General features: G+C 50.7%; 1 protein-coding gene across 1 annotated transcript in view; it reads left to right on the top strand.

Annotated features, from left to right (window-relative positions):
- LOC106807909 overlaps nt 1-14,140 on the top strand; it is a gene marked incomplete in the record, with an annotated part of 25,801 nt that overhangs the window by 10,448 nt on the left and 1,213 nt on the right. Inside the window, 6 exon segments of the mRNA XM_014810424.1 lie at nt 309-513; nt 1,461-1,707; nt 2,083-2,201; nt 3,748-3,871; nt 4,343-4,497; nt 5,299-5,449. Coding sequence (XP_014665910.1) covers nt 309-513; nt 1,461-1,707; nt 2,083-2,201; nt 3,748-3,871; nt 4,343-4,497; nt 5,299-5,449 — 1,001 coding nt within the window.

Here is a 14,140-nt window from a genome sequence, read left to right as displayed (position 1 = left end):
ATATACCCTCCAGAGGTCTCAGATTGCACCACAGAGCATCTCGAAAAACAAAAATTTTCTGGGGGAGGACCCCCCCCCCCCAACCGCCTTTCTGGGGTTTCCTCTTTTTACAAAGTCAAGCTCTCACAGGCCTGTACTACTAGTACTGCTGCTGCTGCTGTTGGTGTCCTGCTACTACTGCTGCTGCTGCTGCTACTACTGTGGCTGGTGTCGTTGCTACTACTAGTACTGCTGTTGCTGCTGCTGTTACCACTGCTGTCAGTGCTATTGCTGCTGCTACATTGCACACAAACGACCGTTCGTTGCAGAGTCGCTCATACACTGCATGACGACGTCGGACGTGGTGATGCAGCTTCTGGCGCTGCCACAGGCGGCGCTGCAGTACATGCAGCTCGTTGTCTCCCAGGTGGCGCTACTCGACGAGGACACTCTCCTTCACCTCGCGCTGCAGTTCGACCCGTCGCGCGCCGCCATGAAGCCCTTCCTCTCTCGCGCCGTGCAGCACCGCAAAAGGTGCGTCTCATCGTCGGCCGTTGCCGAGGGTGTTGTTTTCCCTGCGACATTGCGAGGAAACGTAACACACGTCTGCACGCGTGGGAATTTATTGCGAATTAATTAATTTATAGGGAATTTATTGCTAATTAATTAATTTATAGGGAATTTATTGCTAATTAATTAATTTATAGGGAATTTATTGGGAATTAGTTAATTTATATGGAAATTATTGGGACTTTATTAATTTATAGGGAATTGATTTAATTGGCAAGTTTATTAGGCTTTGTATGGCTCCACGGAACCGGCTATACCGTTGGTTGCTCTAGTGGTAATATTTATGTTGAGTGTCTGCTGATGTAAAACACGTGTACAACCATGTACAACACTAATTTAATCTGGAGCTCCAGATATAATTAACGCAATGGCATTTGCGTAGCCAGCCGAACCGCTGGCCGCTTAAATTGATTACGTCACAAATTTCCTATGGTGTATCTTTGTAAAATTTGTGTTGCAATTTTTCTACATGAAAAGTAAGTACTAATGTAATAATGAGATACAATGTAACTCAAATGTATCCTCAAATTCTTACCCAATAAGATTGTTTCTCAACTAGTTAAAAATCTAAAAAACCTGCGTGATTTTGTTATATTTGTCACGACATTAAATGCTTGCTATGGGCTATGTATGAGTCACGAATGTTTGTTCACATTGAACGGAATAGCAAAATAGGAAGTATGATGCAGCAATTTAACCATAAAAAGTGAACAGAATCACTTACATTTTGTGAAAAGTGGACATAATTTTTTTTACTTTTACTATTTACGGTGACGTAATCACTTTAAGCCGCCATCATAAATATTCCCACTAGAGCAACCAACGGTAGTCGGTTTCATCGAGCCAATACGAATAATAAACTCGGCAACTAACACTTGGAATGCGGTTGCCACGGTTACTCGTTGATGCAGGACGATGGACGGCTCGATGAGCTCGGTCGCGAGCGAGACTGTCATCGACTTCGTTGGCGCGGAGCGGGAGCCGACGACGGCGACGGCAAGGGAGCTCTGCGTGGAGGACGCGATCGAGTTCTACCTCACCGTGCTGCTGGCGCTGGTCGCGCAGCAGCGGCGGCGTTTTGGGCGGAGCGCGGGCGCGAAGACGCTGCGATTCGACGCGACCTTTGCTCACGCCGGCGACGGAGCCGACAAGGAGCTGGTCAGTGATGGCGTGAGTGAGGGAGGATGTTAGTGCTGTCGACGGGAGTCGTGCGTGTGCATGCTGCGTGAATGTGCATCTGTGTGAGTGCGTTTGTGCGTGTAGTCCCTCGTACAGGCGCAAAATCCCTCATCCATATCCCGCTCCCGAAATCCTCTCGCTCATGTCTCCACCTGTCTCTATTTCTCTCTTCCTCTTTCCTTCTCTCTCTTCCTCTTTCCTTCTCTCTCTTCCTCTTTCCTTCTCTCTCTTTCTCTTTCCTTGTCTCTCTCCCAAGTTCGCTTGTACGTAACCGAAACCACTTCGTGGTAGCGTTGCATCTTCTGTGCTCATGCAGACTGTTTCGCTGTCTCTTCACGTCCACATCATTTCCAGATTGAACGAGATACTGTGATAGTTTCATGCCAGCCGGTCAGCGTGGCGGCCGGTCACTCCCATTCGGCCGTCGTCGTCGCGGGAGAACTGTACACGTGGGGCAAGACGGATCGAGAGCGGTCAGTATCGCGAAACTCATTCAAGCTCTCATCTCGCTCGAGCATAACAACTAATGCGATTCACGTAGTTGCGATATCGCGTTGTCATGTTGTTATGAGTGGGTCTCCTAGGGTCACCGCTCACTGCACGGTATTTTTCTTGTTGTCGGATGGCGGTTGAAGCCGTGGGTTATCACACTGGTACCGTGACCGGAGCGAGAGTCGCAAAGCTAGCGAGGTTGTCAGAATTTGCACGTCTATGCACGAGTACTATACTATCTATGCATGACTTGAAGATAGACTAGGAACCAATGTTGCGGTGCACGTCATGGATTGTAGATCAGTGTTGTATTGATATTCTGTTTTTGATTTTGGCAGAAGGGTGGGATAATATCCTAGTGATAAACGGTGGTCGTTTTAGTTTGTATGACTACTGCAGAGCAGATTAATTTTATCATTGTCTTTGAAGAAAATATTGCAATGGCCTCGAAATTATGCTATAGTATTGGAAAGCATGATCGATTCCTACTGTTTGATGAGTAATCGCAAATTAAAGCCTTGATCCATTATATCAGGAGTAGATAATAGGGAAGGAGTGTGACTTCAATAAACAAGGGAAATTCGTCATTTACTAGCCTTATAATACCTACGATTTACTACGCGTAACTCATCCAACTTGAGCTCAAATCGGACACAGTACATTCGACCATCATCGTACCAGATCGTTTCCTCGTAGACACCCGCAATCCGGAGATACAGACTAAAACATACGACACGATTCTCCAATCTTTGTCCATTAATCAACCGTAGCAATCGCCTATACTTCAAACAAAAGGCAGCTACTAACCACACTGTCCACGGGGCTTGCGCTCACGGCGAGGCGCTGTGGCTCGCAGGGAGCTGCTGCTGATAGCGGATTGGCGTGCGTGCGTGCCGGCATGCCGGTATGACATACAGGCAAACATTGTAGCTGTCTACCGGGTCAAAGGTTATCTCGCCGAGTGTTGCGTTGATGCCTAATCACCCTGCTAGCCACAGCGCCTCGCCGTGAGCGCAAGCCCCGTGCAGTGTGGTTAGTAGCTGCCTTTTGTTTGAAGTATAGGCGATTGCTACGGTTGATTAATGGACAAAGATTGGAGAATCGTGTCGTATGTTTTAGTCTGTATCTCCGGATTGCGGGTGTCTACGAGGAAACGATCTGGTACGATGATGGTCGAATGTACTGTGTCCGATTTGAGCTCAAGTTGGATGAGTTACGCGTAGTAAATCGTAGGTATTATAAGGCTAGTAAATGACGAATTTCCCTTGTTTATTGAAGTCACACTCCTTCCCTATTATCTACTCCTGATTATATATATATACCATGTAATTATGCATCATACATTATACATAATATTATGTTTATTATTATGTTTAATATTTATGTATTATACATATACCACATGATTATCACTTATGTGAACTGAACACGGTCATGCGAATGCTACTCGAATTCACCTGCCACATTTTGTCGTTTTACCTCAGTGTAGTTTTGCGCAGTAATAGCTTAGTTTTGCGTGCGTTTCAGGCTGGGTCATAAGAACACGCAGGGTGTCCTGGAATCGCCGCAGCGCGTGTACAAGCTGATCGGGTTGGACGTGATAGCCGTGTCCTGTGGGAACGCACACACCGTGGCTCTCACCAACACAGGCGTAAATATCCCTGTCGTCGTCGTGCGCGGACCTGAGCCAGTAATGCAGCGGCGTCCTTGTCAGAGCGGATATATTCAGGAGCTAATAAACCCCAGAGATATTGTTAGCTCTTGCTGTAATGTTGACGTCGTTCATCATTGGACACTTCAGTGACTCATTTTGGACTGGGCATTGGTGGTACTTTTCTGCTCCGTGTAAATCTTTTAATGAGCAGTGGGAGTGAACATGATGGTGGGGTTGGGAGGGGGATGAATGGACAAGGAATGCATTGTGTTTCTCAAAATTCGAATCACCTAACTTGTGTTTCTTTGTTCTTAGCTATGCGTTTTTCTAGAGCGTGTTTGTCGATGTCGAATGGAACTGTTATAGTACCAACAATATTATTAAATACGGTGTCATTCTCTACATTCTATACTGCATTATATTCTCTATTCTATACTATGCTATATTCATTAAATATTCAAACTGCAGGTGTACACATGGGGATCTGACACGTATGGTCAGCTAGGCCTAGGAATGAACGAGACTGGTGGACCGCCGAGGATCGTTCAGGCTCTAGCGCACGTGCAGTGTGTGTCTGTCGTGTGTGGACAGTACCATACCTTGGCTCTCACAAGCACTGGAAGGTTAGTTGTAATAGCTTGCACTAATATATGACACGTACTTCATTACTGAATAGTAGTGCACGCATCTTATACACATTTCGAGCTAACAGTAGAATGCTGCATGTTCATTATTACTGATCGTGGCAAGTGTCTTAAATGAGGGCGTAAAATTACTATGATGTTAACATAATAATTTCATCAATACGAATCGACCGAGTGACATCATAATTTGTGGGTAACATTATTATACCCCCGCAAACGAAGTTTGAAGGAGGTATATCAGTATATATAGGAGTTATCTTATGGTCTGTCGGTCTGTCGGTATGTTGGTCGGGCGGGCGATCACGGGTACTAGGTCCGTTGCAAAATGTTTGTGGCGCGAACTACTTCACAGTTTTCAAGGGATTTCAATCAAACTTCATACACTTGATCACCATGAAGGGTTGATGTGCGTGACATATTTTTTGTGCGTCGGTCAAGGCGTTGCCATGGAAACCGTATCTCATCTTTGTTTTTTTGTTTTTTTAATTCCATCATTTTTTGTGTTCCGTGTATTCTTTACTCATAATGTATGCCACACCATGACCTTCCATTTTTTCTCCGACAAAGCGGTATTGCGGGGGTATTAATCACTATCAGTGATAGCTCTATCTAGTTCAATTTCGACATGACACAAAGTGTTAGTACTTCTGTGTCTGATGTCTGATTCTTGTGTCATGTCGAAACTCAATAATGTTACCCCACAATTTATGATGTCACTCCGTCGATCCGTAGTGACGATATTATCATGTCATAGTAAATTTATGTCTTGTTTAATTTTAGAGTGTACAGCTGGGGCTGGGGAGTGCATGGCCAGCTAGGGCATGGTACCGCAGATGACTGCCACCTACCAACCTACATCAGAGCTCTCGAGGGCGTTGTCGTGACGACAGTCTGTGCAGGCTATGCACATTCTGCCATCCTCGATGAGATGGTAATGGCTTAACGTCACTTGTCGCCATCACGTTGAAAGTTTCCTTTCATTCAAGTATTTGTGGCTGTTTCTTTAATTCTGATAAGTTTGAACGATTTGGTTGATTTTTTTAAGTCATTTTTTGGGTACACTGATTGGTTAAAAGATTCTCTTGCTTTTTTGTTGAGTTTTTGGTGACGTGGCTTACTGGTTGGTCGAGAGATTCTGTCGTGACCATGGGGCGTTGTCCGTCGTACGTCCGTCCGTCCGTCAACATTTGGCTACAGTCAACGATAACTTGAGAACTGTTTGACCCACATGTTTCAAATTGCATATAGTTGTTACTCTTATGGGAGAGAAGTGAACGTCCTGTTTTGGAGCACCCTAGTTGACCTACTTTTGAGCCACGCTTACTTTTTGGCAAAAATGGAAATGGCCATAAGTTCAGGTTCAACGGATTTTGCTCATTTTTGGTATGTGAATGAATAAGGCCTGGCCCCAAAACATATCACAGGGGTTTTTATTATTTTTTTAAATTATGCAAATTAGGTAGATTTTGGCAATTTTACTATGCATTTCGGTGTCTGCCTACGGTCAACGATAACTCAAGAACCGTTTGACCCACATGTTTCAAATTGCATACAGTTGTTACTCCTATAGGAGAGATTTGAACGTCTTATTTTGGAGCACGCCAGTCTACCTACTTTCGAGCCACGCCCACTTTTTGGCAAAAATGGAAATGGCCATAAGTCAGTTCAGGTTCAACGGATTTTGCTCATTTCTAGTATGTGAATGAATAAGGACTGGCCCCAAAACATATCACACGGGTTTTGATATTTTTTTTTAAATTATGCAAATTAGGTAGATTTTGGCAATTTCACTACGCATTTCAGTGTCCTTCCTATTTTGGAGCATGCCAGTTGACCTACTTTCGAGCCACGCCCACTTTTTGGCAAAAATGAAAATGGCCATCTAAATTAATTCGATTTTGTTAAATTTTGGTATGTGAATGTGTAAGGCTAGCCCCAAAACAGTTGTTACACCTATGGGCAGGGATGAGAATCTTCCGCGGATCCGCGGAAATCCGCGGATTTTACCGTCCCAGGGTCGATTTTGTGACACAGTCCCAGGGTCTCCAAACGTCTAAATCCGTTGAGAGAAAATTTTAGGGGTGTTAGAATGTACAAATTTTCATTTTACAGTCCAACAGTACCTTCATTTAATAACATTGTAATAATAGTTTGCTTTACAATATAGACACGGCTTAGTTCACTTTTTGAGATTGTCAGACGTTGGCCAGTGTGTGCGTTTATTTGACGCTGAAAGTGTGTGTGTGTATGTATGCCGCGCGTGCTACGCAGGCCGTATATAGTACGCGATCGATCGATCGTGTACATCAAAAGCCGCCGCGTCACGCGTGGCCTTGAGGCTCGTTTTATGAAGTAGCCGGCCCAGGCCCCACTGTTTCACGTGGTAGGAAACGTAGGTACGAACTGTTTCACTTCTCGCCAATGAAGTTCTGTTTATAATACATATATACATAACCATAAAAGGTGGTGTCGCGAGCTGCCTTTTTCGGTGACCTTTGAAAACGATAAAAAAATTAATGTTCCGCGATCGCGCCCTAGCTCCTAGGGTGTTAGGAATATTATATCGTGCGCGTAAGGGAGGATTTTTGGGCAACCTTTGGCGTAGCAAATAAAGCGTTTCCTTTCCTGATGTCTGATCACTGTGGTTTCGCTAAGCTTGTGAAATTCAAAAACTACCGTGAACCCCCTGGACGCAGGCCTCTTCGCCATTTTTCAGGCTGAAAACACAAATTGTCATTCTAATATGTGCGAGAGATGACAACGCCTATTACGTTTATTTTCGTCTACTGCGCTCAACACTCTACAATCATATCTATATAAGTGTAAATATTGTGTATTTAGATTCTTCGTTACCGTAATTTGATCTGGAATATTTTTATTGTTTTATTTGCGCGATATTCGGAAACCAAAAATGTGCCATCATTTAGGTGCGTAGCGCCATCTCTCGTTCAAGATTTTGGAGACTTTCAGATCTTGAAACATTTTATTTTCGACCATCAAAAAACTTATGCCTTATATCATTATCAAGAGTTATATAATGGGGAGATTGCTATATAATTGGGATTCTCCCATATATTACCTTGCTTTATATATCCCCTCCTCTTCTATTCATCACCCCAAGGTGGCAGCTACTAGTCTGTCATTGCACACTTTTCATGTGCTGTGAGCTATAGTGTCATTGACACTTTCATTTTAATTGATTTTTTTTTATACTGCCAGTATAGGTGACTTGGTGAAGGATTCTTTTTGCTCTTTTGTCGATTGTTTTTGTTCCGGTCGGTGACAGCAGATCTTTGTGATCTGACAGGGCCAAGTTTCACGTGATTGCACGGCCGCGTATTGGCGTCAGCTGCGGACTCGGACGTGGCCATCCTCCATGAAACTGACCACTCCGTACGGTATGGTGCCCACTCCCCGAGCCGTGCAGTATACTTTCAAGCGGATTCTTCCATAATGTAAGCACGGCAGAGGAATAATCGTCGTAGCACCCACTAACCGATCCGCTTTTCTCGTACGTATTTCAAAAACTTAGGCTTTGCCTGCTAACGACAATCACGCGCCTCCGACGTACTCGCCGCATTTTCCATAGCAAGTGTATTGAGTTCGCAGACGATTTGTGACTGGACACGGCTTACTCTCCGACATGTGTGCATTCGATCACATCCAGAATTACGTTCGATTACGTTAATTTTCCTCATTAATTCGCTGTTTAGTCGTAGCATAGCAAGCTGCCGATAACGATCGCACGTCGGCGAACGATTTACCGCGAATCAGACGATGAACGATTTACATTGAATCGGCCGACGAACGATTTCGCTGCAGGTGGCCGTCGCCGCATCGCGCCGCGTCTGGACGTGGGGCTGCAGCCGCGCGGCGGCGCTCTGCGAAGCCACTGAGCGCACGCAGGGAGGCCACCGTCTGCCCGCGCCGCCGGCCGCCGCCCGCCCGGGCTCGCGCGTCCGACGCCTGCAGAGCGCCGTGCACGGTGCGCGCGTCCGACGGCGGCGGCCGGCAACGACGAGTGATGAGAGAGAGCGCTCTGACTCGCTCGATTCCGAGGCTTCCCAGGACGAGCTGCCGTTTGTCTTCGGGTCGCCGGCGACCAACCTCGCCACTCTACAGACGCGCATACAGCAGCGCGGAGGGGGCGGAGGAGGAGAGTGAGAAGGAGGAGGAGGGGAGCAGGAAGGAGGAAGAGGAGAGCAGAAGAAGGAGACTGCGAACGGCCGACAGTAAGCAGGAGGAGGCGAGGAGGAGGAAGGGAGGACACTTTCTCGCACCATGGTACGACGCCGTTGGAGATCACAAATGTCATCGCCCGGAATATTACGCAGGCACGTTCACGCCGCGTGCGATCGCTGTCTCATCAGCGGCCTGCGGGAATATTACGCAAGACACGTTCACACGCTGCGCGTTATCGCGTGTCTCATCAGAGGCTGGCGGAATATTACGCAGGCACGTTCACCCCATGTGCGCCGATCGCATGTTCTCATCAGAGGCTGCGGGAATTATTACGCAGGCACGTTCACGCGTTGATCGCTGTCTTCATCAGAGGCTGCGGGAATAATTACGCAGGCACGTTCACGCCGCTCTTCACGCGCGCGACGCTGTCTCATCAGAGGCTTGGCCGCATATTACGCAGGCACGCTTCACCGCTGCGCGCGTCGATCGCTGTCTCATCAAGAGCGCTGCCAGGTAATATTACGCAGTACGTTCACCCGCTCCCGCGCGAGATCGCCTGTCTCATCAGCATGCGCTGCGGAATATTACGCCGGGTACGTTCACGAGCCGCTGCGCCGATCGCTGTCTCATCAGGAGGCGCGGGAATATTACGCCAGGCACGTTCACGCCAGCGCGCGATCGCTGTCTCATCAGACGCCTGCGCGCGGGGGGGGGAAAAATCATTACGCAGCACGTTCCCATTGCGGCCGCGCGATCGCTGTCTCATCCAGAGCCTTGTGGCGAAATATTACGCAGGCAGTTCAGCTTACCCGCGGCGCGATCGCTGTCTCATCAGGCTCGGGAAATATTACGCAGCGCACGTTCACGCTTGCCTGTCGTGCGCGATCGCCTCTCATCAGAGGCTGCGAGAATAATTACGCAGGCACGTTCACGCTTAGCTGCGCATCGCCTGTCTCATCAGAGCGCTGCAGGGAATATTAACGCCAGGCACGTTCACGCACGCCGATCGCTGTCTCATCAGAGCTGCGCGAATATTACGCAGGCACGTTCACGCCCCGTTTCTAAATCACCCTTCTCCAGTGCGCCGATCGCTGTCTCATCATTTGGCTGCGGGAATATCACGCAGGCACGTTCACACGCGCGCGATCGCTGTCTTTCATCAGAGGCCCTGCGGCGATATTACGCAGGCACGCTTCACGCGCGCGCGTCGCTGTCTCATCAGAGGCCTGTTGGGAATATTACGCAGGCACGTTCAGTCGCCTTCGCGCCGCGATCGCTGTCTCATCAGCAGCGCTGCGGCGAATATTACGCAGGCACGTTCACCCATGACGCCGCGCTGATCGCTGTCTCATCAGAGGCTTGCGGGAATACTTTACGAGGCACGTTCACGCGCGGGCTCGTCGCTGTCTCATCAGAGGCTGCGGGAATATTACGCAGGCACGTCACGCGCTCAGCGCGCGATCGCCTGTTCGATCAGAGGCTGCGCAATATTACGCAGGCACGTTCACTTCCTGCCTGCCTGCGCGCGATCGCTGTCTCATCAGAGGTGCGGGAATATTACCAGCACGTTACGCTTCACGTCTACACGCCCTCTCTTCTATCCTCTCCTTTCTACCCTTTCCCCTTTGATGCGCGGTATTGCTGTCTCAATCAGATGGCGCGGAATATTTACGCAGGCCACGTTCACGCGCGCGCGTCGCTGTCTCATCAGAGGCTGCGGGTATTTACGCAGGGACGTTCCCACGCGCTGCGCGCGCATCGCTGTTAATCAGAGGGCTGCCAGGGAATATTACGCAGCGCACGTTCCTGCGCGCGCGCGCATCGCTGCTCATCAGTACGGCTGCGTGCTCGGAATATTTACGCAGGCACGTTCACCGGCTCCTGCGCGCGATCGCTGCTCTCATCGAGGCTGCGGGAATATTACGCAGGTCCGTATTCAACTCAGCGCGCGATGCTGTTCATCAGAGGTGGGGAATATTACGCAGGTACGTTCACGCTGCGCCGCGATCGCTATGTCTCATCAAGAGGCTGCGGGAATATTACGGGCAGGCACGTTTCACGACTTCTTCTTACCCGTGCGCCGATCGCCTGTCTCACTCAGCATGGCTGCGGCGAAATTACGCAGACACGTTTCACGCGCGCGCGCGATCGCTGTCTCATCAGAGGCTGCCAGGGCAATATTTACGCTAGGCAGTTCACGCTCTTGACTGCGCGCGACGCTGTCTGCCATCAGAGTCCCTGCGGAATATTACGCAGGCACGTTATCCGCTCTGCGCGCCATCGCTTGTCTCATCATGATGGCTTGCGGAATATTACGCAGGCACGATTCAACGCCAGCAGCGCGATTCGCTGTCTCATCAGAGTGCTGCAGATATTACGCAGGCACGTTCACGGCGCGCGCCATCGCTTCTTCATCAGGGCCTGCGCGCAGAATATTAACGCAGGCACGTTTCACGCGCGCGCGATCGCTGTTCTCATCTCAGATGGCTGCAGGAATATTACGCAAGGCCGTTCACCGCTCCCAGCGCCGCATCGCTGTCTCGATCAGAAGGCTGCAGGTAATATTACTGGCAGCCACGGTCACAACCGCCGCGCGATCGCTGTCTCATCAGAGGCTGCGGCGAATATTACGCAGGCACGTTCACACGGCGCCGCGATCGGCTGTCTCATCATAGAGGCTGCTGGGAATAATTACGACAGACACAGTTCACTCGTGCGCGCGATCGCTGTCTCATCAGAGGACCTGCAGGAATTATTACGCAGTGCACGTTCACGCTTCTCCCAGCCGCGCGATCGCTGTCTCATCATGAGGCTGCCTGGAAACTTACGCAGGCACGTTCACGCGGCGCGCCATCGCTTGTCTCATCAGAGGACTGCCGGGAATATTCGCAGGCACGTTCCCACGCCTGCGGACGATCGCTGTCTCCATCAGAGGTCGTGCGGGAATATTCGCAGGCCATGTTTCACCTTCGCCTGCCCATGAGCCGCGATCGCTGTCTCATCAGAAGGCTGCGGATATTACGCAGCACGTTCACTCCGCGGCTGTGTATCCGCATGTCTCATCAGCAGGCTGCGCGGAATATTAGACGAAGGCACGTTCAACGCCCGCGCGCATCGCCTGTCTCATCAGAGGCTGCCAGGAATAATTACGCAGGCAGTTCACGCTGGCGCTGTGATCGCTGTCTCAATTCAGAGGCCGGCGGCGATATATTACGCCAGCGCACGTTCACGCCAGCGCTCAGCGATCGCCTGTCTCATTCAGAGGCTGCGCGGGAATATTAGCCAGCGACGTTCACGCTTGCGCGCGATCGCTGGTCTCATCATGCAGTCTGCAGCCGAATATTACGAGCAGTTCACGCGTGCAGCGCGATCGCTGTCTTCATCAGGAGGCTGCAGGAATATTACGCAGGCTACGTTCCACGCTCAGTGCATTCACCTTCTCTTTCGTCCTTCACTTGCTCGCGCGATTGGCTGTTCTTCAGAGGCGCTGCAGGAATTTACGCAGGCCATTCAGCTCCCGCTTGCGCATTGCGCATCGCTGTCTCATCAGAGGCTGCGGGAATATTACGCAGGCACGTTTCCACGCGCGCGCGATCGCTGTCTCATCAGAGGCTGCGGGAATATTACGCAGGCACGTTCACGCTCACTTGCGCGCGATCGCTGTCTCATCAGAGGCTGCGGGAATATTACCGCAGGCACGTTCACGTGCGCGCGATCGCTGTCTCATCAGAGGCTGCGGGAATATTACGCAGGCACGTTCACGCGCGCGTTATCGCTGTCTCATCAGAGGCTGCTAGGAATATTTACGCAGGTACGTTCACGCGCGCGCGATCGCTGTCTCATCAGAGGCTGCGCGAATATTACGCAGGCACGTTCACGCTTCCGCGGCGATCGCTGTCTCATCATCAGAGGCTGCGGGAATATTACGCAGGCACGTTCACGCCGCGCAGTTTATCGCTGTCTCATCAGAGGCCTGCCGGGAATATTACGCAGGCACGTTCACGTGCGGCGCGATCGCTGTCTCATCAGAGGGCTGCGGGAATATTACGCAGGCACGTTCACGCGCGCGCGCGATCACTGTCTCATCAGAGGCTGCCGGGAATATTACGCAGACACGTTCACTGTTGCGCGCGATCGCTGCTCTCATCAGAGGCTGCGGAATATTACTGCAGGCGCACGTTCTACGCCGCGCGCGATTCTGTCTCATCAGAGCTGCGGGAATATTACGCAGGCCACGTTCACGCGCGGCGATCGCTGTCTCATCAGAGGACTGCGGGAATTATTACGCAGGCACGTTCACGCTGCGCGCGATCGCTGTCTCATTCAGAGGCTGCGCGGAATATTACGCAGGCCACGTTCATCGCTGTCTCATCATAGGCTGCGGGGAATATTACGCAGGCGCGTTCACGCGCGCGTTATCGCGGTCTCATCAGAGGCTGCGTGGAATATTACGCCAGGGCACGTTCACGCCGCGCTGCGTATCGCTGTCTCATCAGAGGCTGCGGGAATATTACGCAGGCACGTTCCCATGCGCGCGTGATCGCTGTCTCATCAGAGGCTGCGGGAATATTACGCAGGCACGTTCACGCTGCGCCGTTATCGCTGTCTCATCAGAGGCTGCGGAATATTACGCAGGCACGTTCACCTGCCGCGCGTTATCGCTGTCTCATCAGAGGCTGGCGGAATATTACGCAGACACGTTTCACGCCGCGCGCGATCGCCTGTCTCATCAGAGGGCTGCGGGAATATTACGCAGGCACGCTTCACGTGCGCGCGATCGCTGTCTCATCAGATGGCTGCGGAATATTACACAGGCACGTTCACGCGTGCGCGATCGCTGGCTTATCAGAGGCTGTGGGAATATTACGCAGACACTGTTCCATGTGCGCGCAATCGCTGTCTCATCAGAGGCTGCGGCGAATATTACGCAGGCACGTTCACGCGCGCGTTATCGCTGTCTCATCAGATGGCTGGCGGGAATATTACGCAGGGCACGTTCACGCACGCGCGCATCGCTGTTCATCAGAGGCTGCGGCGGATATTACGCAGGTACGTTCCACGCCTTGCGCGCGATCGCTGTCTCATCAGACGGCTGCGGGAATATTACGCAGGCACGTTCACGCACCGCGCGATTGCTGTCTCATCAGAGACTCTGAGCGGGATATTACGCAGCGTACGTTCACGCGCGCGCGATCGCTGTCTCATCAGAGGCTGCGGGAATATTTACGCAGTACGTTCACGCCCCGCGCGCATCGCTGCTCTCATCAGAGGCTGCGGGAATATTACGCAGGCACGTTCACGCGCCACGCCATCGCTGTCTCATACAGGCCTGCGGATATTACGCAGGCACGTTCGCGCTTTGGCTGGCGACCCCACAAGGCACCGGCTCGCGATCGCCTGTCTGCTGCATAGCCCCAGTCTCGTCGGGTGTTTTCATTCC

The sequence above is a fragment of the Priapulus caudatus genome, unplaced genomic scaffold (assembly GCF_000485595.1).
Source record: "Priapulus caudatus unplaced genomic scaffold, Priapulus_caudatus-5.0.1 Scaffold12, whole genome shotgun sequence".
Classification (NCBI taxonomy): Eukaryota; Metazoa; Priapulida; class Priapulimorpha; order Priapulimorphida; family Priapulidae; genus Priapulus; species Priapulus caudatus.
This window is presented reverse-complemented; position numbering and strand designations above follow the sequence as displayed.